The sequence below is a fragment of the Electrophorus electricus genome, chromosome 3 (genome assembly GCF_013358815.1).
Source record: "Electrophorus electricus isolate fEleEle1 chromosome 3, fEleEle1.pri, whole genome shotgun sequence".
NCBI lineage: Eukaryota > Metazoa > Chordata > Actinopteri > Gymnotiformes > Gymnotidae > Electrophorus > Electrophorus electricus.
The window spans coordinates 13,743,955-13,770,026 of record NC_049537.1 but is presented as its reverse complement, the minus strand read 5'-3'; the positions used below and the strand labels follow the sequence as shown (position 1 = coordinate 13,770,026).

At 38.9% G+C, this 26,072-nt stretch overlaps 2 protein-coding genes across 10 annotated transcripts; both read left to right on the top strand.

Annotated features, from left to right (window-relative positions):
* The first annotated feature begins 6,813 nt into the window (after positions 1-6,813).
* smpd2b (sphingomyelin phosphodiesterase 2b) lies at positions 6,814-14,616 on the top strand. 9 transcript variants are annotated; one of them, XM_035524193.1, is made up of 11 exons: positions 6,814-6,903; positions 8,285-8,375; positions 8,745-8,841; positions 10,821-10,897; positions 11,280-11,373; positions 11,476-11,565; positions 11,652-11,734; positions 12,198-12,330; positions 12,469-12,573; positions 12,813-12,984; positions 13,116-14,616. In XM_035524193.1, exons 2-11 carry the CDS (start codon positions 8,338-8,340, stop codon positions 13,538-13,540), a joined length of 1,314 nt encoding a protein of 437 aa, XP_035380086.1. In that variant the 5' UTR covers positions 6,814-6,903; positions 8,285-8,337; the 3' UTR covers positions 13,541-14,616. The 9 variants fall into 9 exon arrangements, with proteins under 9 accessions (XP_035380086.1, XP_035380078.1, XP_035380085.1 ...); XM_035524187.1 differs by adding an exon at positions 6,992-7,018 and having other exon boundaries at positions 6,835-6,903; positions 11,280-11,565; XM_035524185.1 differs by having other exon boundaries at positions 11,280-11,565.
* A 212-nt stretch (positions 14,617-14,828) lies between these two features.
* Positions 14,829-25,843, top strand: pkp1b (plakophilin 1b). The gene is made up of 13 exons (XM_027000582.2): positions 14,829-16,219; positions 16,622-16,710; positions 18,229-18,488; positions 18,604-18,745; positions 19,118-19,325; positions 19,996-20,164; positions 20,663-20,780; positions 21,131-21,307; positions 21,552-21,722; positions 21,986-22,139; positions 22,723-22,933; positions 23,031-23,115; positions 24,127-25,843. Exons 1-13 carry the CDS (start codon positions 16,003-16,005, stop codon positions 24,199-24,201), a joined length of 2,076 nt encoding a protein of 691 aa, XP_026856383.2. The 5' UTR covers positions 14,829-16,002; the 3' UTR covers positions 24,202-25,843.
* Positions 25,844-26,072: the final 229 nt, after the last annotated feature.

Here is a 26,072-nt window from a genome sequence, read left to right as displayed (position 1 = left end):
TCTGTAGGGCTTTCTGATCCGATGACATGAGGTTGCTGTACAACACTGAGATGCAGCTGGTTAGGATGCTCTCAATGGTACAGTGTTAGAAATTTACAAAGATTTGTGAATGGATTGTTCTAAAGAGCTCACTGAATTTCAGTGTAGTACAGTAAAAGGATGCCACAACAAGCCACTGTTACAAGCCACTGCGTGAAATTTTTTCTCTCCTAATTATTCCACCATTAACTCTGATTGGTATTATTGAAAAGTGGAAGCATTAAGGAAACACAATAAACTCAGCCTTGAAGTGCCAGGTCACTTAAAGTTACAAAGCAGTCATTGAGTGCTACTTAAAGTGCGTTAAAGTCACTATCGCTTTGCTGACGTGCAAAGTAAGTGTAGAGTTCTATACCTCTTGTGCCATTAACATCAGCACAAAAACTGTGCGCTGGTATGGCTTTCCATGGCCAAGCACCTCCATACAAGCCCTACATTACCAAGCGTTGAATGCCAAGCATTGAATGGAGTGGTATGAATCATGCTGCCATTGGACCTTGAGTAGTGGAAATGTGTTCTGCTGAGTGATGAATCTCGCTATCTGTTAGTCTGATGGATGAGTCTGGGTTTGGCGAATACTAGAAGCTCAATCCCATTGAACACCTTTGGTATTGAAACAGTACAGAGCTTGTGAGCCAGGCCCTCTCATCTAACATCAGTGTCTAACCTCACAAATGCTCTGGATGAATGGGCCAAAATTCTCACAGACACATGCCAATTTTTTTTATAGTTTTCCTAGAATAGTGAAAGATTTTATAGCTGCAAGGGGGTCAACTTTATATTAATGCCTATGGATTTAGAATAGGATGGCATAAAGCTTCTGTATGTATAATGTGTGAATGTCCCAATACATTTGTCAATATAGTGTCTATATTTTCATGGTCATACAATTAATTAAAATCAAATGTCATACAAATCCAATACTTCACTCTTCAGTACTTCTGATTTACCCAGGCATACTTTACTGAAGAGCAATCTGTTTTAGATATGAATATGCCATTTTAACAAGGAATATGTGCATTCCACATGTGGAAATATGCTTCTGTGAAGCAGCTATGCACACGCTGAGGCACACGCACACAAGTAATCTGAACAATGGTTGCATGTATGGTATGTACATAATTGAACCAACTGCAAATATGTATCTCTGTGGACCGAAGATCAGAAAGTGGGAGGGACTCACACAGCTAGTGGGTGGAGACCAGCAAGTGGGAGGGACTCACACCTCAAATGGGTAGAGACCAGCAAGTAGGAGGGATTCCACCATATGCCACCATAGAGCTAGAACAGCCAAAACCATGCAATGTCTTTATGTAGCTGAAGGAAGCAGCTGATAAGATTTTATTACATATTTATTCAGGCATTTCAGCATATTTTTAAAACTTGTTTCTGTTATTTTATAAGAAATATAAAAAAAGAGGAAAAGTTGTCTTTCCTCACATGTGGGTTCAATTTTAACAGTTATTTTATTTCTTTATTTCTGTGTGTGTTCTTCCTTTGCATTCATGTATTATTTATCATTTATTTTTAATTTATTTACTATATGTTCCAAAGAGCATATTGTGAAATGCTAAACTTCAAATCACTTATTAAATATAGGCTACAATGTATTAAATGTTTGCATATAAATAAAATATAATACATGAGCACAACAATTGCCCAAATGAAACTTAAAGAAAGCAATTGTGTTCATGTAGCATAATCCATTTTTCAGCACACTTGTTTACACCAGCCCACTTAAGTTAAATAGATCTCCCTATAATATATACAGACTCCAAAAGTTAAAATGGTTATAATTCTCGATTCATTGCAAAAACATTAATGTGCTTTGTAAAGGCTAGATTTATTTTTAGATGGGTACATTTTAGATCAGTACATTTTAATTCTGTCAAAAGTTTGATGTTTGCAGTGGTATGTACTTGTACTTTATTAGGTCCACCTACCTGTCCTCTTTGACCTTTTTATCAGAAACACCTGCCACACAAGATATCAGGAATGTCCTAACTGCAAATGCTACACTAATATAAATACTCATTATCATATTTGGAGATAATTTGATATTAATACTTTAAAACATGTAAGAACAACCCTGTTCTTGCGATACTCTCTGCCCCACACATTTTAGTTTCCATAAATCAGTTGGAGCAGGTGTGATAGAACAGGGAAAAAAACAGTGACTTAGGAAAAGACTTGGAAAAGCTTCTTTATTTCTTACCTGGATTGTGCATGGCAAGTTATGAAATGAATACCACTTTCTGGATAGATTTTTTTGTTTCAGATAAATTGTAGATAGATTTTTGTTCATATATGTTTAATATTTTTCCCAAGCAATAGAAATGCCCTAACTCAATATTAAGAAAACCTAATAATATTGAATATTTCCATACTGTAAAGTATGCATTCATTAGGAAAAAACATGCACAATTTATGTGCACAATGTAAGGTAAAGACTAAAAACAAATCTTTGTGGAGTGACTAGCAATTTAACTAGTTGTATTCAACTGAAATAAATATTTTGATAGAAACAAAGTAAGGTTCATTCAGATGAACCTAGGCAGTATTTAACATCAGTCTAAATCACACAAACACATTAAGTCAACTTCTGTCTTATTCAATATTACAATGTAGTCTACATCTTCACATACAACTTCCAGGTGTGCTTCAGACCTTGCTTCATGTTGCTTGAAAGGCTGTGACCATTATTTTATATACAAGTATTTTTCCACTCTCCATACATTTCAAGTGGTCTAAATGTACTGAAATAATTACCCTAAATATATTCCATAATAATTTTCATATATTGACCTCACCAACATGGTCAATTAAAAATCTCATGGAAACACTCAATAGTCTTAAATAATTTTTAAATGTGCAACAATGTTAATTACTGTTTTGTTTTCAGCCATATGTGAAATACATACACGTTACTGTATTGAAAAAAACACCATAAACCAACAATACAACTACTCAGTCACTAGAACAAGCAACAGACAACAAAATCATCTGCTTTAAATACAAAGATGTAGTTATGACAGACATAATGGATCAACAAATCCTTGAGTTAAAAAAGTAAATCAATTGTGTAGATTAACATTATTTCTTCAGTTGTTTGTCAACATATAGAACAGAGTCTGCAACAAAAGCTGAGCCAGTGTGTAGTGTGGTGTGCCCAGTGTCTGTGCCTCAGGCACTATGGGGAGAAGGGCACTGCGTAACAGTGAACATGGTGTTGACCCAGAGCTTCTGTTCATCAAAGCTTGCAAAAACAGCTCCATATTCTCTCTGTATTAAAAAATAAGCAGAAAGGGTTCTTTTGCCTCTGGGTCATCTCCCTGCAAGACTTCATGGGGGCTTTCTGGCAGTCCTCCTCAGTCATAGACAAAACTCTCCTACATCAGAGGCAGTGTAAAGATTAGCCTTATAATCAGACTTGATCATCTCAGTCATAACCCAAATTAAAATGAGAAATAAATACTCAATCAGAATTAGTACTTTAGGAGTCAAAAGTCAATCTGTCCAGATCACACTTTGTCAGCCAGAGTCAAAGTCTTTCCTATTCACCAACAAGGTCAAAGTGAGAGTAGCATTCATACCAGAGGTACACTCATAGAACCTACTGAAGGGGTAGCTGCTAAAGAATAAGTTGTAGTACATACAAGCACACACACACACACACACACACACACACACACACACACACACACACACACACACACACACACACACACACACACACACACACACACACAAGCACTAGGTATCTAGGTAGGACCTTAATTAGGTAGGTATTTAGCTTATATTACAGGTTCACTATGCCATAAAATATGCTACAAAAACCATCAAAAACTATGTATTTTATGGTGTGAAGGAGACAGCAATCTTTCATTTATCAGAGTTGAGTGAAGCAATCATTAGACTCATCATGGTAATAAAACAAAATTGTTTACTTTATTTAAATCATCTTAAATTTCACTGGCATGCCCATATATAATTCAGTTCAAATTTTGTTTAGTATTTTTCACAACAGGTGTCATCAAAAACCAGCTTTACAGACACCAGAGGACAATTACAAGGCAACAGTAGTAAAAAAAAAATAAAAATAATCCTTTCAGATCATGAAGAAAGCTTGAGAGCAACCAAGACTCAGAAGTGGATCCCATCTTCTTGTAGACACCAGATATCACAAGCAATAAAAAAGCTATTTGGGTTATGAACTTATTTAAGACAAGATGCCAGCATACAGTATTTAGTAATGTATTAGGAAAGATATACAGTGTCGTGGAAGTTGCAGCGCCCCCTCCTGCAACTGCAGTTAATCCTGAGGTAACCCATAACACCCTTCTTGGAAGATCACCTTATCAAGATTCATTGGGAGACCAGCCTTTGTTCTCCTGCCTGACCAGACCTTCACCCCTAAAACAACTCCTAACATCCACCCTGAGAGGCCTCCGTTATCAACACCAGAACCCTTTTGGCTCTATCAGGTCTTCAAAGCCACTCTATAAGAAAGGTTTATTACTATGCAAGACACATGGCCCAAAACTTTATGACCCCAGATCTGGCCTGAGGAACTAAAAGACCATAAAATACCCCACTTGGAATTTAAGGATGACTTCACAACCCAGAATACATAGATCGGAAAAATGTATTAAAAGTCCTATTCATGATAGACTACAAGATTTAACCTTTTCTATATGAAAGGCTGTCTCACGAGCATCGCAAAAAGACCAAATTTAAATAAGTGTCTCTATTTGAATTTAAAGGATGTGACAAGATGTTTTTGTTTATGTGGACTATGAATCAACAGCACCCATCAGTGACTATACTAGGTCCCCCATCTTGACTTATTAACCATGTATGGAACAACAATGAATTGTGATATACATAACAGTCCAAGTATGTCTAAGTGAACTCTAACTAGCCATCACCACTGAACTGTTATGAGACTCCCTCTCTCTAATTTTGTTGACTTTTCCTTATGTCTTATCTCAGCTATTCATGAAATTATTATACATAAGTCTTGACCCTATTATTGTAGTATTTGCATATTAACCTTTACACTCATTAATGTTCAGTAATCCTATAGATTATAGGTCCTATAATACTAAAACATCATATAGATAGTTCAGTCCAGATTAATATTTCCTCCCCTTGTTAGTCTGCATAGCAATTGCAATCTCTCCCCCTCTCAGGCAATTCTCTGTTAACTCTGGTAGCTCCTTGGCTAGGTTAGCTAGCATTAGCTAAACGGTACTCCAGTCTCTGTCCTCTGGTTTATGCAAATGGATTTATTATCAGTTATTCCTCCCTACTCATCTCACTCAATTTCTTAAAAAATATTTTATTTATGTCTTGTTATTCTCATTTTCCTTTTCTTTCTCCATCGATTGTCATTCGTTAGGGATTCTGTAGATCTGAGACAAGTCTGCTATAGTATACCACCTGTCTTACATCAATAATTTGTTTTGTTCATTAATAAACTTCATGTTTATTCATTGTGTTGGTCATCATGGCAAGTATATTTGAAGCAATGGTATTAAGTCACTGCACAAAATATGAGCTACTTCAGAAATGAGACTGATGTAACATTAATAAACTTTTGTTAATTATCGGCTAATAGTTTTTTCTCTATATTTATGGTGGTGCCCCCTCTTAATAATTCATAAATTTATGTATTTTTGCTACAACAGAAAAGCTTAGTCAATAAATAGACATTTTAGGATAAGATCAGACCAATGAGTAATCTGAGAACATGACTGAGGTCATTAAACAGAGTAAGAATGAGAATTATGTCCATTGTGGCTATTTCATAGGGTGAAACTGCTATAGTTGGATGGCACAAAGGACCAAACCAGACAGAATCACCAAACCAGACAGAATAAAGCTTCTAAATTACTAAAATCTCCATCCAAGGCTTTCAGTCTCCTCAGGAGAGAATGATCATACAGGTGAGGCCTTTGTTTTCAAGCACAACTGGAGCATCTGTGGCATATGCAGGTAATTCCATTCCACTTTTCTTCAAAAATTACACATATAGTGTAATTAATAGGACATTTAACCCCTTCCTCTTTCATTCAATTTTAACCGTGACAAAGGTCTGAATTGAGCAATCGCTATAATGACACTACAAACCCGCACGTCTCATAGCTAACTAGCCATCTTCCAGCTGTAGGAAATGCTGCTACCTAACTAGCAAATTGCCCATTTAAAGTATTTGCAATTGACCATTTAAAGTATTAACCATGGTCACTATTACTAGGTCTAATAAACTTCTAGCTAGCTAAAAAATTTATGAATGAATAAATGAATTATTCATTAGTGAATTCCAAAAATTAACAAACTTCAGCACTGGTTTATCAGCCAATAATATCTGTAGTGAACTGGTCTGGTCTGACCTTGTTCATGAGCGATTGATTGAAGAAAGTTCCACTCTACTGGCTGTCAAAACTGGCAGGTGGAGATCATTACCTTATTATAAAGCTACGCTTTTAACACTGTTGGAGAGGCGCAAAAATGCCATTTTATAGCACTTCGTTTTTCACTACAGTGTTTTAAACTGACATTTAAACGGCGTATTTTGCGTCGCCTTTTCGCCGTTTTACAAAGAAGCGTTTAGTTTGAGGCACGTTTTGATTACTTTGGCTTTCCATACTGTACTGCCCATTTGGAGCAGGCTCCGGTCTTCAGAGATGCTGTTCTCTCGCTTGTTTCCATTGACCACGTTGTTGTTTCTCTCGCGAGATCTGGCAACGCCGAGGACGAATAAAACCGCAATTCAGCCGCAACAGCTTGTAGCAGCTAGCAAGCAAGCAAGCAAGCAAGCAAGCAAGCAAGCAAGCACAAACTTTCTAATTAACTTACTAGGTATGTTAAAGACTTTCTTGATACACTGACTGGTGTTAATAAGTACATATTTGGATTATTAGTTTAATTGATCTTTTCCAACTCGAAGGCGTTAACATTGCAAGTAAGGTTTACGGTAAGTTATCTAGCTAGGAGTTTAATAGGTCGTGGTTTAATTAGCAGTTGCTAGCTAGTAGTTTGGCGACTGGCAGGCAACTTTTGCCTATAGTCAGTTAAGTTATGTAGTTATGCAGTTAAGTTATATAGCTAGTTTATGATGGCTAACGCTAGTTTATCTAGTGTCTGATTCATTACATCTTTGATAAACAGTTTTATTGTTTTTAAATAACTAGTTAGCTATGTATTTTAGGTGTTGCACTTGATTTACGGTTTATAACAAATGATGAGAGCAGCTAACTTAGCTAATTATTTGGGCATACCTAGTTAGCTAGGTTAGCTAAGTGCTGGTCGAGTTGAGGCTAGCTAGGTAACTTAATCTCACTAGCTAGCTGATGGCAACCAAGCTAACCACCTCGAAATGTAATATCTTGATTTATGTGTACCTAGCTAGATTTACCCTTTACAGGATGCTTCTGCATTTTTATTGCGCCTATGTTTAGTATCCTGAACTCAAAATAAGACAAGGCTGTCGTTTCCTGTTTTAACAATACACATTTGCCCTAATACCAAATACACGAAATGAGTAATCCCTGGCCTTTATAACCTACATTGGAAATATTATAGCTAGCGTTACCTTATCTAACTACTAATGTTACTTTTGTTTATTGTCCAGTTATCTAATGTATTAGGATGATTATCTGTAGACTTGGCTAACTTTTGAATTCATATGTAAAATGCATATCAAATTAAAAATTACAATTTTAAAAGATTTGACATGGCCTGTAGGTTAGCTATATAAAAGATGTCTGTTGATAACTGCCATGTTCTGTTTAATTTCTTATGTAGCAAACGCTAGAGGGTCTACTTTATGAACAATGTGTCCCTTTTTCAATAGCCAAGTCTGTTGTTATGCAGTATTTACCTGAAATGCAAATTACATATGTGGAAGTATTTACGTGACATCCCACACCTTGTCATGCTTGTTCTTTCCAGTGGGCTGCTTGTTATGTCTTGGGTGGGTGTTCTGATATTGCCAAATCACTGTATATAACACGGCAGTGGGCTGAGTTGCTGGGAGGCTGTTAGAGGAAATGTTGCATTAACATCTCATTTCACACTTGTGGGGTCATGGACTACTGCACCTCATTGTCCTTGATATTTATGCTCTTTACATCAGCCATGGGTCACTTTATCCGGGCCTTGGTGACATGTTATGAGCGACTAATGCCATCCCTTGCTTCCCTGACACCCCACCCCCACCCCCTATGCATCCTAACTGCAGAGTAGCATACACTTCTCCTAGAACCGCCCACTCGCCAAACTGTGCCAACCACCATGCCTGTAAGGCTACGTGTCTTCTCTCTCAACTGCTGGTGAGCATATACACCCCCTTGCCGTCTATGGTCAGTGGAAATTTCTAGCAGAAATTATAGCAAAGCTGCTTTGTGGCAATAAATTTAATCAGCTTTCCCCTTCTCCTTTGTGTCAGTCTGTATAGTTCCAGGCTAGGTGATGAATAATTTTAATACACAGCCACTATCAAGTGTATTACGCTAGTGTGCATGAAGGCATGGGTGTGGTGTTTTAAAATAGCACAATATACCATGATACCTTCTCCTTTGTGGGAATGTGGTACCATACTACTTGGTTGTGTTTAATTTGATTGTTACACTTACTTGATGGAAGTGTATTAACAGCAGTTTGTTTTAATACTGTGTGTGCTTGTGTACATGTGCTTATAGGGGGATCCGCTACCTTAGTAAACACTGTGCACAGCGATATGCCATGATTGGAGATCACCTGAGCAAGGAACAGCATGATGTAGTACTACTGCAAGAGGTGACACACGCACATGCGTGCACACACACACACACACACAAAAAACACATCACAAATAAACCCAAACTAAAAAGTTTAATAAAGTTAGTGTTCCAATCAGAATCTTAAACCCATGTCAGGACTATGCTAGTGTACATGCCGTGTAAACATTTGACCAGCTAGGTGTAGCACTTTCTAATTGCAGCTATTTCTAAAAATGTGATGTTTCTGTGATGAAGATTCTAGACATAGGACAGCTAAATTGCAGTTCATTCAGACAGTTTTTGTTTTGGCTCTGTATTACAGCACATTAGGTTTAAAATGAAACAGAGAGTAAAATGAAACAGAATATCATTATTAATTCATTGTCTTTTATACATGGTCCCCTAAAAACATAATGTTGTTCCACTATGTTGAATTTAACTGAACAAAGTCATATTTGGTGCTTGGTTGCAGTCAACGACTCCCTGATATCTATGATCAGTAGACAGTACATGACAGATGAGCCTTCTAGATAATGTGCTCGTCAGGCCTCTAGTGCAGATTTTTCAGTACATGCTTATGGGATCCTTTTCTGACGCATACATGACACAATCTGCATTTTTCATTTTTATCAAGATGTAATCCTGCCATTCAGTTCCTGAAGTTTTAAGTGGTGTGCTTTTGTTGGGATTCTCTTTCTGTGCTTCTGTAGCTCACCTGGTAGAGCCGGTACAGCATGGTGCTAACAACACCAAGGTCATGGGTTCAGGGAGCACATGTACTGTAATGGTAATATATATGTAGGTCTAACTTGGTCTGGTTTAGAGCCTCTGCCAAAGTGTGTGTGTGTGTGTGTGTGTGTGTGTTAAAGTGTAAATCCTTTTTGGATATGTTGGTGTTTACTCTTTATAGTACAGAGAGGAAAAAAAAGCATTTTATGCCTGCATCATGGATGGTGTTCTAGGCAAGTTTACACCTTTCTGAAGCAACCCCTTAAGTCATAATTTCTTTATTAAATTTCAAGGTTTTCCTTTGTTACATAAAAACTTGTTAAGCAGAATTGTGGATTCAAATGCTTCTCCTTTTGTAAGTAAGTTTTTCAGCTGAATAGTGTATTGAAATTTGTGTCGAATCGTTTTGCTTAACTTGTGTCCTGATGTGTATAATCAAGTTTAGGAGCAACTGAAAAATTGAGTTCAGGAAAGCTGCATTCAAAGTGCTCAAATCAACATGCTTGTGGCTTCTTTTCCCCACTGTGCCAGGAACCATGTCTAGGGCATGTAGTCCTGTAAAAGCTTTGTATTTAGTCTTAGTTTGGGAATGTGGTGCAACCTATCTATCCAAGTAATACCAAGTAAAAATATTGATTGACGAGCAGCTAATTTTAATAAATATCTTGTTATATTCATGTGGTCTCACTCATGTACAGACTGGAATGTTATCCATCGGTTTTCACTCAGCAAGCATTCAAACACTGTTATTGACACTATGCAGTGCTGAAAGGTCTCTTCCTGCTAGCGATAGGGTTGGGTTACTCGCCCTGTACTTGGGCTATTTGGACTTTTTTATTATGCTGCTAGTCTGTTCATGTTTAGCTAACATTTACATGCTCCATGTCTGTCAAGGAGCTGATCGATAAAGATTTTAAATTTGCCACTTTGAGAGAATTATAATTGTAGCTTTTCAGGCAGTTAGTTAACTGTAGCATTTCCAACAAAGCAGAGCCTTGATGATGGAAAGGGGTCATCATTGTCTGTACCTTAGCCACCCATACACATTTGCTTAGGCTTCATCATAGCCATAAGGTTGTCATTAGCATTCTGCCCTGAACTGTGCTGGTTTGTTATGAAGCAAGTTCATTGTTAGCCTAGTGGTTACAAAAATGCTGACCGACTTCAGTTTTATTGGAGGAAGTGAGAGAGTCATGTTCCTTGAACGAGATGAGGGGGGGAAAAAATACTGCTTAAAAGGCAAACATGAGATCATAGTTTGCTTTTTCTGATCATGGGTTGTTTCAGGTTTGGAGTGAAGGAGATTTCCTCTTCTTGAAAAAGAAACTTGGAGGCACACACCCTTTTTCCTATTATTTTAAAAGGTAAGAACTGGTCTTTGCATTTATGCACTGATGCATAAATGGACTAAGTACTAGGCCAAATGCTTTGTATGTGATGATGTTAATCATTAAACAGCTTTAATGTTTTACACCCATATCCATTAGGGCAGGGTGAAAGAACAGGCATTCTCAAGGCAGCACCAATGATAAGGTGCTGCTGACATCTGATCCAGTCTTTGAACCTCACAAAAGTTGATTTTATACTGAGGCATTCAATGCATTGTGCTGGGAAATATGGAGCATAAAGCAATTTTTTGTATGGATAAACATTTACTCTAAATCTTTAGCATGTGTGTTTTTTTTTTTTTTTTTTTTTTTTTTTTTTTTTTTTTTTTTTTTTTTTTTTAAATCTGTCTTTCTTTAGTGGATTTTTTGGGAGTGGACTTGCAGTGTTTTCCCGGCACACAATCCACGATGCATTTCTGTACAAATACTCTTTGAATGGCTATCCCTACATGGTGAGAATTCTAAAAAACAAAATCCTATTAAAATCTGCCAAATGTAGAAATGTGGATGTATATTACAATAATTTTGATATAAAGGCTGAGCTTGTGTGTCAGGCACATCATGGAGACTGGTTCGGGGGCAAAGCCGTTGGGAAAGTATTGCTTAAAATCAGCGGCCTGATGGTGCATGTCTTTGTCACCCATGTAAGACCACACGAACAAAGCATGTGCGTATGGGTTTGTATGTTTGTGTGTCTGTGTTTTACAGATCAGTTTCTTTCCCCCTACAGCTGCATGCAGAGTATTGCAGAGAGCAAGACTCCTATCTTCCTCACAGAGTGGTGCAGGCCTGGGAGCTCCAGAACTTTATACAGTACAAAGCAACTGAAATTGTCCCCATTGTTAGCCTGACAAAGCAAGCACATCTTTTTTGAAAAGTGGAAGGGGAAAAAAAAAAAAAAACACAACCCATCATAGAAGTACTTTCTCGTATTCTTCATGTGTGACTGCTTCCTCAGCACTAGAGGTGTGGCACTTCTGTTGTGTCAGCATGCGCTGTGATTTTGGAGAGTGGCAGTCTGACACTTCCACCATCTTTTGTTATGTGTCCTAGAGGCTGTTTTGGCAAACTAAAATAACAATATAGAGACTTGTAATTTATTTGTGTGACTTTAATGACCATTTTGTTTGAACGCTGGCAAACCAGCTGCATTTTTAGATATTGTTTAAAATGATACAAATCCAAAGAATGCTTGACCACTTTGATCATTTTAATGGATGCCTTGTTGTATCCGTTTTCCCATGCTGAGCTGATGTCTGCACTTTCTGCCACTCAGGCACACTTGTGCTGGGGCGGATGTGGTGATCTTGGGGGGGGATCTTAACATGCACCCAGGAGACCTGGGCATGAGACTGCTGCGGAGCGCCACTGGACTGCAAGACTGCTTCACTGAGACTGGCACCTTTGATGTGAGGACAGACACTCGGCTGAAGCTGAAACTCAAACTGTATGATGGCAAATGTGCCGTCATGGCCATGGTGTCTCCTTTAATTGCTCTCTGATGCAACTGTTAGTAGTAATTCATATCATCCGTTTGAAATTTCCAGGGTTGTGAGCAAGGATTCACACATGTTATGGACAATCCCTTTACCAATAAGCAAGGGCTTATTCCACTTGGAGGAGGGATCCGTATAGACTATGTCTTCTTTAAGGTGAGTATGCTTGAATGTGCACTCAGTCTCTTGGGGTCGGTCACTCTGTTGTTCACTTAATCTTCCCCTGACCCCCCCCCTTTTTTTTTTTTTTTTTTTGGTACATTTCCTCAAACTCCATACATGATAAACAAGATGTTTTGGAAGGTGGTTTCATTTGAAAATATTTAGTCTGGTTCTTGCCTGTCACTTGTAATCTACCTCCAGTATGTCAGTTAAATATTGTATTTTATCAACAGGGATCAAGGAAGGTGGATGTGAGGTGCGAATCTCTGAGCACTACTAAGGGTGTTGTCCCTCCTGGTCAACCCTTCCCTTACTCTGACCATGAAGCTCTGAGTGCTGACCTCTTCCTTTGTCCCTCAGAAGAGGGGAAGGGAGACTCTACTCAGGAGAAAGACAACACTGCAGGTATTCAGACTTGTAGCTTTTAAGAAAAGGATGATTATTATTATTATTATTATTATTATTATTATTAGTCCCTTCCTAGAATTCAGGTTAAGTAGACAAGTCTCTTTTCTCTGTCGTCACCGTTCTCTAAGGTAAGCTTTCAGAGCTGGTCAACATTGTGACAGAGGCTCGTACCGAGGTGAAGGTAGGCGTTCATTGTGCCAAGCGCATGCGTTACACGGCCGCGCGCACGGTAATTATGGGCCTAGTCCTGCTTATCCTGGAGATTGCCATTGCTGCTGTGCCGTGCTTGGCCTTGGGGGCTGACCAGCCATTTCCCAAAACTACCTTCTACCTCCTGGGGGCACTCTGCTTTGCAGTCCTCCTCTCCACCACCCTGCTGTACATCCTTTACAGCATGGAGGTGAAGGCTCTTCAGGAAACAGAGGACCAGATGAGACTTGTGGTAGGTAGCCTGCATGAACGTCTGAGGGAGTTCCCCAAGGCTGTGTGCAAGGGCCACTCTCAAAAGAAATATGATAGACAGGATCCAGCTACACTGGAGCCGGATCAGTGAATAACAGAACACTGTGATTCTGGAAGCTGCTGAATGACTTTGCTGAAAATGCGCTATGGGACACAATATGCTTTACTTTGCCTTATACTGGACCTTGTTTTTTGTTTGTTTCACAAAGTGTGTAAAATACTTTTCTCTGTGGGTTTAACTAAATCTGCATCCTTTTCTATCTAAGCACTTATCTTTAGGACAAGACTGTGTTAAAATGACAGAACAACATGCTCCTTATAGAGGGACTAAATTGTGTCTCAGGGATTTGGTTGGACCAATCACCTTGCTCAGTTATGACAGGAGCGCAATCATTTTAATGAAGACAAAGAAACCTTGAACTAAAAATGTAAGCAGTATGTCTGAAGATGACATACTGTATGTTTTAATGCTGCATTAATAGAATGGACCAGTATAGAAAACCTGTGTGTATGTGTGTATATATATATATATATATATATCTCAATTACTGTAGAAATCAGGCCTATGAAAATACAGCACTATTTTAAAATACGTGGATTTTAATAGGGAATTGCACCTTGGAACAATTGTTTATTAGCAGGGAGCACTATATGTGCATTGAATTGTGCTATAGTGTTAGAAGAATCTTTTGCCAGGCTTATATTAGGCCTTCTGGACATTTTTAAGCTCCGATATGAAACCTGCAGGCAGGTGACTCTTAACAGGGTTAGCCACCTGTTTTCTTTACCTTAGTTTGTCTTAGTTGTCATTATTTTACATGTTTTCTTTTGTGACTGATCCTTTGTGTTTTCATGCAAACCACAGTAACTTATGTATTTTGCACTCTTGTTAGTCATGTACTATCATTTAGCAATGTCCTCTGTTTAACGTGTGCTGTGTACCTACATAAACTGCAGACCCCTTCAGATACCACACTTGAGAGCATACAGTGTTGTGCTGTATCCTAGTACTGTGAATATCTACCTTTTGTATCACATACTGCTCAATAGATATATACTGTTATCCTGTATGTGCCCAATTTCTCATACTTGTTTACCACTCCAATTAATTACTACACAGATGCACTTTCCTAGAATAAAATTCTTCATTTTATAAATGGAAAATTATTTTTTTCCTCCTTTTCTGGAGTAGTGTTATTCATATACACCTTTTAATCATTGTTTTGGAGTGCCTAAAATAGGAGCAACTGACTAAAACATGTTATTAAATATGCATTTTGGATAATGTAGTGTACGCTGTTATGGTCTAGAATCAGGTTACACAACTTGGTTTCATATATCTATAACAGCAAATCTAGACACCTTTTCTCAACGCAACTATAAAGAACTAGGTGTTTGGCGTATTGTAATGGGACCCTCTTGCCACAAGGGTGCGATATCATTCTGTCCGACTGTTAATCAAATATGCTTAGCGTAACGTTATGACCGTGGTTGAATAACGAATTCCTCATTGATTGATTATATTAAGTGATTCAGATCCCATATTGATAAATGCGCTCACAGCAGAGATGGTGGTACTTGACTAGTAATCAGAAGGATGCCAATTAAAGCCCCACGACCGCCACCACTGGGCTCCTATAGCGAATATAATTTGTCGCTTTGGATAAAACCGTCGGATAAATCGTAAGATTAGAAATAGCTGCTCTTTTTTTCTGAAAATTGTCGGTGTTGTCGTTTAACATGCTTTTAGATATTCATTTTTGTTATTTTTCAAAACAATTTTCACTTTGGAAAAAAAAGCTGTCGCTGTCGTCGATTTACATTATTTTAATGGTAATTACATCTATTAAAGCATCTTAATGCGATTTCTAAATTGGGAGCAACCTCTTCTTTCCCATCCATCTTTACCGGCGCTCTGGATTGAGTATCACGTTTTACTTTACAGAATTTGCTGAAAGCAGAGATTAAATGTGTCTAACATGTCCTGACAGACTTGATGCTGTTGATATATTACTAGCACAGCAGGACCTGCCCATTCACACTACCATTCTGCAGGCTTGCCCAAGGGTGTGGTGGAACCTTCTGTCTGTGTGGTATTGGATGTTTGTTACTGGAATTTGTTCTTTGGAGTTTTGCCTGCTTTGGGAGAAATGGTAGTGTCAAAACTCATGTTCAATGCATGTCATATCAAACTTTAAAAATGCAACTTGTTTTATTTAAGGAGTTAGATGTCTGGTTTGTCAAACCTTCAATGTCAGAAAATAAAAGGCAGCTTCTGTGGACCTAAATAAGTCATCAAATACTTATACAAAACAAGCTTACAAGCTCATATTTACTCTATCTGCCAAATATATTGATTAAAATATGTTATGAGTTGTTACATTGTGGATCTCAAATATCATTGCCTTGTCGCGCACCAGAGGGTGTGCTTTGGAGCGTCACATGGGCGTGAATCACCTCAAGGTGTAGGCAGGTTTACCTTTGCGTACGACGAGGGTCAGATCTGAGAAAGTTACTCGTCTCTAAAACTGCGCTGCCGTAGCCTGACTCTAGATGCGAAGTCTAAACGAATCTGTTTACCAAACCATGACGCTTGAACCTTTAAAGACAGCGATGTCGGCTAACGATGTTGGGGAGACATCTCTTGCTTTGCCGTCTGATCGAGGTGTACGGTCCGCACAGCAGAGAGTATTGGATCAAGTTTCTACACTAAAAAGAAGCAGGTCAAAATATCGCAGCAAAAGTGCATCCGGAACTCTGTCCCCCAGCAGTAAGTTAATTATGTTGCATATCCTAGTGACGATTAATTTTCATAGACTGAACTAAATTAATTATGCTTTATTTTATAGCCCAAAAGTGCTTGTACTAGTGCGTAGTTCCTTGCTAACTGATTTAATTTGCGTGGTGTGTCCTTATTCTTTTCAGAAACGGTTTATTTACCATTTATTTTCCAATATAAACGTAATTATTTTTTTCCTAGGCGTTTTACTAATAGGTCTATATGACTTATTTGTGTAAGATTACCATGCATTACTGTATGCTGAATGTTTGCCGTAATGTTTTTTAAAAATCACGATAGAAACGAGTGATTAGAAAATATACTATTATTAACAAAGATCCCTTAAAGGTTCAGAGATACCTGTAAAACCTCTCCAATCTTCTCCCTAATTAGGCCCTCCTTTTGACAATGCGTGTAGTGACCACAAGCTCTTCTATACTTCCAATGGATTGGAAGGCTCCGCAAATGGACATGTAAAAATGGTGAGCTATGTGTTTGTGTATTCACTGACATCCTGCCTTTCTTTACAAAGCTTATGCATAAGTCACAATCTTTATAATCAGTATAAGTAAATGCGGAGTGATTTGAGTCAATGCCGTTTCCCGGAACCCGGAAGATGAACACATTCATTCGGGCATAGAGGGAACCTCCGTGTACACATTCCTATAGTGCAATTAATAGTTTAAAACATACGCAGGAATACAATGCGCATATCGATGCCTTGAAACCAGAGGTGCGTAAGTGACATTTTGGGTGAAAAAAAAAGTTATATATTTTCAAATTAAAGGTCTTGATGAGGTCTAGCAATGGCAAAAAGATCAGATGCATACATTAAACAGATGTTCAATAAATTGTAAAGTCAATAATAAATTGACTTGTTAAGAAACAAGTTAACAAAACAATAATAAAGAAAACAAATAAACAAGTTATTATACAGACTTGTTTGGCACAATTTGTCAATTGTCACATCCCTCTGGTTCCAGAAGCATCCTAAGTCTCTATAGACCTACTTGAATTTTTATCAGTACAACAAAAGTAAGTGCCTTGGTACTCAGGTATAATACATACTCCTCATTTTAATATTTTGGGTAAGTCAAGGAACAAACAAACATTAGACTCACTTTCTTGGTGTTAAACGCTCAACAAGAAACCTTGAAGGGTCAGCAGTTAGAGTTTGTGTCTGCTCCACGCTGTAATAGCATTAAAACTAAGGTATACATGCTGCATCTAGGCATTAAGCTGTAATGCTTGAATCAGGTTGGATCATTTTGATATTAGCTGATCACGGTTCTGGGTGTTTTTGATGTGAACCCCTCCATATCCGGTCCAGTATCCATTGGATGTGTTACATTAGATGTAATAGGTGACTGCCAATAGATAGGTGTACTGAGGTGCTTAGCAGTGATGACATCTGCCATTCACTGTTGCTTGGTCTCTCAGCTGGTGCTCATCTGAAGCCTCAATGGTGCATTAGTCGGAGAAGGAAAGTCATTATTTCAAGAGACTGGAATGTAGAGTCTGAATTTATTTATCACTCTGGTTATGGGAAAACTGCAATCCCATAAATCGTATTTGTAAAAGAAAGGTACTGTAGATTTTAACCAACAGAAAAGGTGTATAGGCAGCCTTGCGTTTTGTTCACCAACCAAATCTCATGATTCTAATTGTTTGGGAAAATGGATGATTTCTAATAATTGATAAGATGTTCAGTGTCCTGCTTCATAGTAGAGTATGAGACCCATTCTCTTCCATATCTGACATAAGTAACATTTACAGTAATATTTGGTCTACACACCACTTGGTTTAAATGAGCCATGGACTGACTCACTTGATATTGTCACAGTTGTATGTTGATATTTGATATTTTATTACATGGTTACCACTACAACAACATGTAGAGAGCAGTCATTTTCTGCCCCTATACTGTGCATGTAGGCTACTAGTGTACAAACAACAAAAACATTCATGACCTCTTGCCTCTTATTCTCTATGGGTAACAGAAGCAGGGCTTCAAATACAAGACCATCAGCAGCTGGGGCTCAGGCAGTCAGAGGAATCCCAGCCTCAGCATGTTTCCCAGCAGCCCCCCACCTGTCAGCCTACCCCAAGTCCAGACAGACGGCATCATAGGCACCATCCCCAAACTGTCTCCTTTTGGCAAGATGGAGAGGAAGCCCACTTTAATTACATCCAACAGACCTGCCAGTCAAATCCCAGTGAATGGCTCTGGAGGGACAAAGGTCAAGGGCGATATAATCTGGTGAGTAACACCTGCTCCTGGATTAGGATTGTTCCCATATTTATTGCTTTCTTTCACATTGCACATTGAAAGGTCATTCTTCTGATGAACTGGTATTTTGTGGGCGGGGTACCAGGAAGACTGAAGAGAAACGTGCGCCTGATATTACATTAAAGGAGGCGGTGGACTGCCTCCTCAGCTCAGATGAGAACTATCAACTATGTGGAGCTTCCTTTATACAGCACTGCACGTTCACAGACGACAATGCCAAGAAAGAGGTAGAGAGACATTTCAATACAGCCCACATTGATTTTGAATGTAGAGCTATTGAGACTACCATCGATAACAATGAAAGGAAGTGAAAATCCACCAGTTTTAACTTTATGCTTAATGGAGGCTAGTCCTTTTGCCCCAAGGTGATTCTAGTATGGTTTCTTACTTTCCTCTGTTTCTTACTTTCTTTGTAAATTGAAGAATTCTGCTTCAACAAAATCAGCTGTTTCTTAGTAATACTGCACCGCCCTAACCTTTCTGACCTCACCTCCCTCTGCGTTCTTCATGCTTTCATCCACCCTTGCCTGAGGCATAATCAACTGCGAGCAAGCACTGTTGCACCATTCCCACTGCCTGGCCTCTGTTGTCTCCCCCAGGTACTGAAACTGGGTGGCATACCTCATCTGGTGTCCCTGATGGGCAGCCCCAGCCCGCCAGTTCAGCAGACGTCTGCAGCCGCTCTGCGAAACTTGGTGTTCAGGGACCTGGCCAGCAAGGAGGAGGTGCAGAAGTACAGAGGGGTGGCACAGGCTGTGCAGCTGCTGCAAGAAACTGACTTGGCTGAGACTCAGAAACATGTGACAGGTAGGTGATCTGAGGAGTGTTTAAGCCCAACTGAGGAGCCATGGCTTAGATAGGTAGAAGAAAAAGAGGGAGCAGGACCCATCTTAGGCTGTTGGTGGCCTGAGAAGAAGGCTTCGCTTCCACTGTGAAAGACAAAAAAAGCAGTGTGCAATTCAGCCTACAGTGAAATTAGCAGCCAGGAGGAGGAAAATCTCAAAATGGCAACCGGTGACTCAACCTTGTTGAGTGTGGTGATGCCATTAATTAACTGTGGTGACAGATTTCTGATGCTTTTTGATTAATAATATTTTATGATCCACCAAAACAAGCATCTGATGTGTTCCCATGTATCTAGCTCTTCCTTGATTACAGCAAAAAAGGAGCAAAAAAAAAGTAAAGCCATAGCAATATTCAGCCTTAAGGTAAAACAAAGGTAACTAAATCCTTGGCACATATGTAGGAAGGCACTTTTGAGAAGTTTCTCAACAACAAGTCTGTGCTAGTAAATGCATCATTTCTTCCTATGTCAGATATGATTCAGCTAAACATATCTGAACAGATCCAAACCAAGCCCTAAACCCAGTTTTAATTATGAGGCTGCGTCTCAGTTTCTGTAGAACCTGAGCAAGCTTGATTCGCCCATAGCACTGGAGATTAGTTGACCTTGCGTCGTGCCCCTGTCTCTACCCAGGTCTTCTGTGGAACCTGTCCTCAGTGGACAGCCTGAAGCCCGATCTGCTCCGCAGTGCTCTGCCTGTTTTCACCAAGTCGGTCCTGGAGCCGTTCGCTGCCACACCGGATCACATCAGCAAACCCGAGCAGGATGGCGAAGCCTTCCACAATGCTACAGGATGCCTTCGGTGAGCAAAGCCTTTTCCTCTTATTTTTAATGAACGTGATTCTGTGGTAGGATGACATATTTTTGTAAAAATAATCCAAATGATCATATGGGCTAGAAATGTTTTAAGGATAGCAGTGGTCATTGGATTAGGGTCACTGGATTCATTTGTTATATAGTCAGGTGAAGGCAGTATTTATTAAATGGTCAGTCAGCTGCATAAGTGCAGAGTGGCATTGCGGAGAATGGCATGTGGCTAATATGTGATTGCAGATTTCATACACCCTCAAGGTTATGAGTTTGTGTTTAATTTCATTCAAACAATATGAAAGGTCTTGTCTTCCTCTTAACCCTCTGCTCAGGACGTGAGCTGGCCAGACACTGCGAATGTGTGAATGCACTATGTGAACCATTTTGCTCATTAGACTAGATGAAGCCGAGGGATTAAGTGGATGCCAAGAGAAGGAATGTCCAAGTGTTTTCTTATGCAACTGTGATTATTCGGTCACCTCACCAACAGAAATCTTAGCTGTGGTAGACAGACGAACAGACAAGCCATGCGCAACTGTAAGGGCCTGGTTGACTCACTCAGCACCTACATTCAGAACTGCGTGTCCACGGGAGATACAAATGATAAGGTAACTTATCTCCTGCTTATCTGTAAGCAGACTGCTCTGATGATCAATGGGTGTTCAGGCTAGGGCAAGCTAACCTAAGGTCAGATGTTAGTTCACCAGCAAGAGATGTATGATAAGGATGTTAGAGTTACATAATTTGTTTAAATTATGTTATGACAGTAATGGCATTGTCATAACACACTTTTTTGAGAATTTTTTAAAAAGCAAATTAAAAAACATTTCAAAACAAGAATTGTAATTATGCAGTTGCAGAGAGTTAAATGTCAGAGGCTTTAGTAGAATGTGTATACATGCAATAATAAAAGACCTAACAGCTTTTTACTATTTTGGTCATTGATGTTTGCTTGCAGTCTCTGGAGAACTGTGTGTGTATTCTGCACAACCTCACCTACCAGCTGGAGACAGAGTCACCAACCGTTTTCAGCAAAATGAACGCTCTGGCCAGCCATGCTAACCGCACTGCTAACATGGCAGACACCGGCCCAATCAGCTGTTTCAGCAGCCAGAGCCGCAAGATCCAGCAAGAGGTTAGCCAAGATGCCGAGATGTGCAGTTTTTCAATAATTGTGCAGTTTTTCAATAATTATGCTTCTTTGTGCTTCACAACACATAATTCCCTACCATGCAATACAGAATACTCTCAAAGTAAAAAGAATAAGCTTGTTCCACTGTACTGTATTCGCATTCTTTTTGTTTTATGTTTATTCACACATATATTTGTTTTATGTGTATTCTCCTTGCATAAATACTCTTCTGTGTGCTGTCGTTCAGAGCCACTTTGATTACCCAGTGATGGAGGAGAATTTCCCCAAAGGTCAGAACTGGCTCATCCATTCACAAGCACTGCAGTCCTATCTCACCCTGATGGGCACCAGCGAGAATGAGGCTATCAGGGAGGCATGCTGTGGCGCTCTCCAAAACCTCACGGCCAGCAAAGGCATCGTAAGACCCCCCCTACCCCGCTGACCCCCAACCCTAGCCTTACAAAATGCGTCCCCGTCCAGCCCTGGTAACATGGCTTCTATTGTGAGAGGCAGACAGCCAGGAATGCAAGGATATATGAGCAGGCATAACTGGGAAAGAATATGAGAATCAGGGCTAAGTTTGGCTGTTAATTGTATGTCTAACTAGAAAGCTCCAGAGTTCTCCTGAAATCTTCTAGGCTGCAGCCATTGTTATTGCTGTTATGTGCATGTCCCTTGCAGGTGTCGGATGTTTTGAGTCAGACCGTCGTGCAGAAGCTGAATGGTCTTCAGCACATCTCTCCCCTGCTAGGGTCAGACAACCCGACCTTGAAGAGTCATGCCATCTCCCTGCTAGGGAACCTCTCCCGAACCCCACAAGTGCACAGCAACATTGGTAAACTTATAACAGACCTCTCTATTAGCACCAGGAAGCCTGCGGGTTTTATTACATCAGTTGCTGTCGGAGCTGATTTCACTCGGTTGTTTGGCAAACTACTCATCGTCTGTTTTTCTATTATATATTGTCTTAATGTAAGTTTACGAAGTTATTGCTTCCAGTGTAATATGCATGTTGCATGTTGTTACAACTGTTATATATGTACTGGCTGTATGAATGTTAGTAATTATGAATAGTTATCTATGATTTATTTATACGCCATTGTTAGTTGTGCTGAATAGGGTCTAGACACCCTTTTCCTCAGCTGTGTAGCTACATATCTTTCCTATTAGTAAATGGTTGGTTGTTGATCTGCATGATAATTGTGATGTCTGCTTAATTATTCATTTATTCATTACTTTGTGTTGTGTTTCTTTTTGTCTTGTGATTTTTATCAGTGACTATTCCTTTATAAAGTGTATGTTGTGTTGCTGGGTTGTGGGAGCTGTTTCTCTGTTCCTTGTTTGGCTGAACTGTGCATTTTTAGTGCAGCATGTGCCTCTGCCATGGGCTGAGCTGTGCTGTGCTGTGTTGCCCACAGCTCGTCAGGTTCTTCCACAGCTCATGAACACTCTAAGATCCAGCATCTCGCAGGGGGCGGACCTTACCCCTGAGTCTGACAGCACCATGGCCACAGCCTGTAACATTGTAAGCAACCTGATAAGGGCAGAGCCCGATATGGCAAAGCAGTGGCTGGATAAGAGCCTGAATAAGAGCCTGATCAACCCGCTGAATAGCCTGAGTCAAAACACGTGAGTGTCTTTATTGCGAAACAAATGCTGTACTCGATTCAGGCAGGCCGTGTGTTCACACAGGTTCTAATGTGGTGGTGGTGTGTTGTTTGGACAGAAACTTGCCCCTGTCCAGTACGGCCGCAGCAGTTCTCCTACACAGCCTCTGGTCAGACAAGAACATTCAGAGTATCCTCAGAAAGGTGAGGTCAGATTTAAATGTTTTATATATCACAAATGCCATAAAGCATTTCTTTTGGATAACTTTTCTTCTGCTGTAATAATGTGCCACTGTGGATAGCCCACAAATTCAAATCTCCTAGCAACATTCATAAGAAGTTTTTCTAACAAAGCTGAGTTATATTGTGTTTATGCCACTTATAAATCACTTTATATAAATTTGAATAAATGACCAGATGACCATTGCATAAAAGCCACCAAGGATTTTTTATTTGGAGTAATTTAGAGTTAATTTGCTAGCATTCTTGACTGGTTGATCTGTCTGGTGTGGCGTAACAGATATTTGTTTCTGTATGTAGAGGCAGGGGTGTGTTTGGGTGTATTCTGTTTTGGCTGGGTGTGGAAGGGAAGATCACACTGGGTGTGTAACTGCTGTTTTCAGTTTTAAACCGCCTACAACCCACCAAGCCAGTTACTGTCAGGCAGCAGGAGAGGCGAGGAGAAAGTGGCCGCCATGCCTGTCTGAGTGAAAGTGTTTTAGCATAAGCAGCAGACTTGTTGTGAGAATGCTCATGTCCAGTGATTGGTCGCAGTGTGGAAATTTGGGTAACTGGAATCTCACCACACTGGTTTCCATGACAAAAGGCACAGACTGTCAGAGAGTGTGCCATTTCCTTATTCTCCCCTTTTAGTACAGGACTAGGAGCAGCTTTTCAAGAGCATTAATTTAAATTAGTCATAAAACTCTGATTACTGCCTTAGGTGCTTGCTTTTCTTCTATCTTGTCATCTCTAACTAAGAAGCTAAACAAAATCCCCAGTGTTTAATTTATTTTACAACATTCTTAGGTGTTCAGCTGCATTTAAATCTACACAGAAGATTTTAATTCAGCAGTACAGGAGATTTAGCTTTTTCCATCCATAGACTTTGCATCTGAACATATTGTTTCATATCCCTGAGTCTTTTTTTGCATGAATTGCTCTTTTATACATAAAATTTGTACTCATATGATTTTATTTTGCTTTACCTTTCAGCAAGGGCTGAATAAGAAGTTATTTGTGAATGACATAACTTCAGCTGCTATCAAGTCTATTCAAATTGTTGAGTGAAAGTCATCTAGCAAGACATTATGTGCATTATATATGTTGCCACAGAACAGGTTAACAAAAATGAATGCTGGCTAACTACAAGAGCACATGTAAATTATGTATTCTTGTCAGTAAATCTCTCTAAAACCTCTCTAAAACATGCTCTGCAAAGTGCAGAAGTGCAAAGGTAAAGAAAAAGGACCAAAAGAAAATGTAAATGCATGGTAGATGGATAGATAAAAACTAATTTATACAGTTTTCCACTTACTGTTACATTATATGCATTAGATAGTTAATGCATATTTGGTGTCTGACGTTTCATTTAATATTTGTGCACTGAAGCTATAAGTCTAGCTGACATCATAATTTTTCACCCAAAATCTTTTCTGTAAATACATTCTTCAATTGCCCACATGGAATAACAGAACGTTTAAGTGAGGTAACACAGACTTGACGAAGTGGTTTAGCACATGATTACTGTAATCTAGCAAAATTAAGCTACACAGTGTAGCAAAGCACTGTAACATTGACCTGGATAACTGAATTCAATGTCTAGTTACTTCCGATTGGTGTGTGGTCTGTATGCTGGTACACTAGCTAGTGCGTTCTAGTATGAAGTGTGGCTCGTGTATACCCGTCAGTATGCGGGTATTCAGTACAGTTAAAGCCGTTGCGAATGGAATGCATCATGACATAATCATTTTCCTTTTATTACTTTCTGGGTACAATGCAGATACACCAGTTGGGCTATCGCTACTTTCTTCGTTTGAAAGTGAAATTGTATCAGAAAGTACGGATAGGACCTATGCAGGTATAATGCAGGCTAGTGCTAATTTGAACTTAAGTTTGTAAAAATGAACAATCCATGATATTTTTCCAAAATTGTTTTTCATGTTTCTTTTGTATAAACATTACTTTATAAAAACAACCTGCATTTACATAAAAATGACATTTTAAGCAAATAATGACTTGATCATGTATTTCCAAAAGATTTTGGGTGAATTTTTCCATTACTGTGCAAAACTAGTAAGGAGTAAGGAAATGTTGGACATTTCTGTGCTGGTCAACAATATTTAGGGTTAGTGGGAAATTGTCAATTTGATTTTTTGCCAAGTCATTTATTTAAATTTGCTTCACAACTTCGAGTTTGCAGAGCAAATAGTAATATTCTCTTTTTGTCTGTCTGTGCAATTTCATGTTGATTTCATTGTTGCATGAAAGTGGAGTAACAAGAGGCTACACCCTGTGTTTTTATTTTTTGTTAAAAGGGCAGTATGTTTATCATGCAGTTTCAAATTTCTTTTTAATATAGATGTCTTATTTGAATAGAAGATGAATAAGATATGCCTGCAATTAAGGGGGATTTTTATTGCCACTTATGTTTTTATTTTTAATACTTTGTACTTTTGTTTGAACTGAATAACATCAAACATTATTTGGGTTTTGGCTCCTGCTGACCAGTTAAGATTAGTATTAGGATGAGGTAACCTATCATAACACATTTACTATCGTTTTCTTGCTTTGTTTTTTCCTGAAGCATAGCCTTTTATTAGTTTTACCTTGCTGTTTAAAGTGGGGTTGTAGTCTGTGATTTTCATTGCAGTCTCATGTGCCGGTTGCTTAGGTTTGTATAGCAGACACCAAATAAAGTTTTTCAAAAAGGCATTTGTCGACTTTGACTGTGGTGGTTTAATGAGATGTATCTGCTGATGTGCAAAGTAAATGGTTACAATATGTAGTACTTGAATAACGTGTATTGATAGAAAAAACAAAAAAACAAAAAACAACCCCCTGCTTAATGTTCTTGGCCAATTGCAGCTTTACATTAAAGAACCTGCTTTTATGAGTCACTGACATCAAACAGGGATAAGAATCAAAATGATGTTAATCTG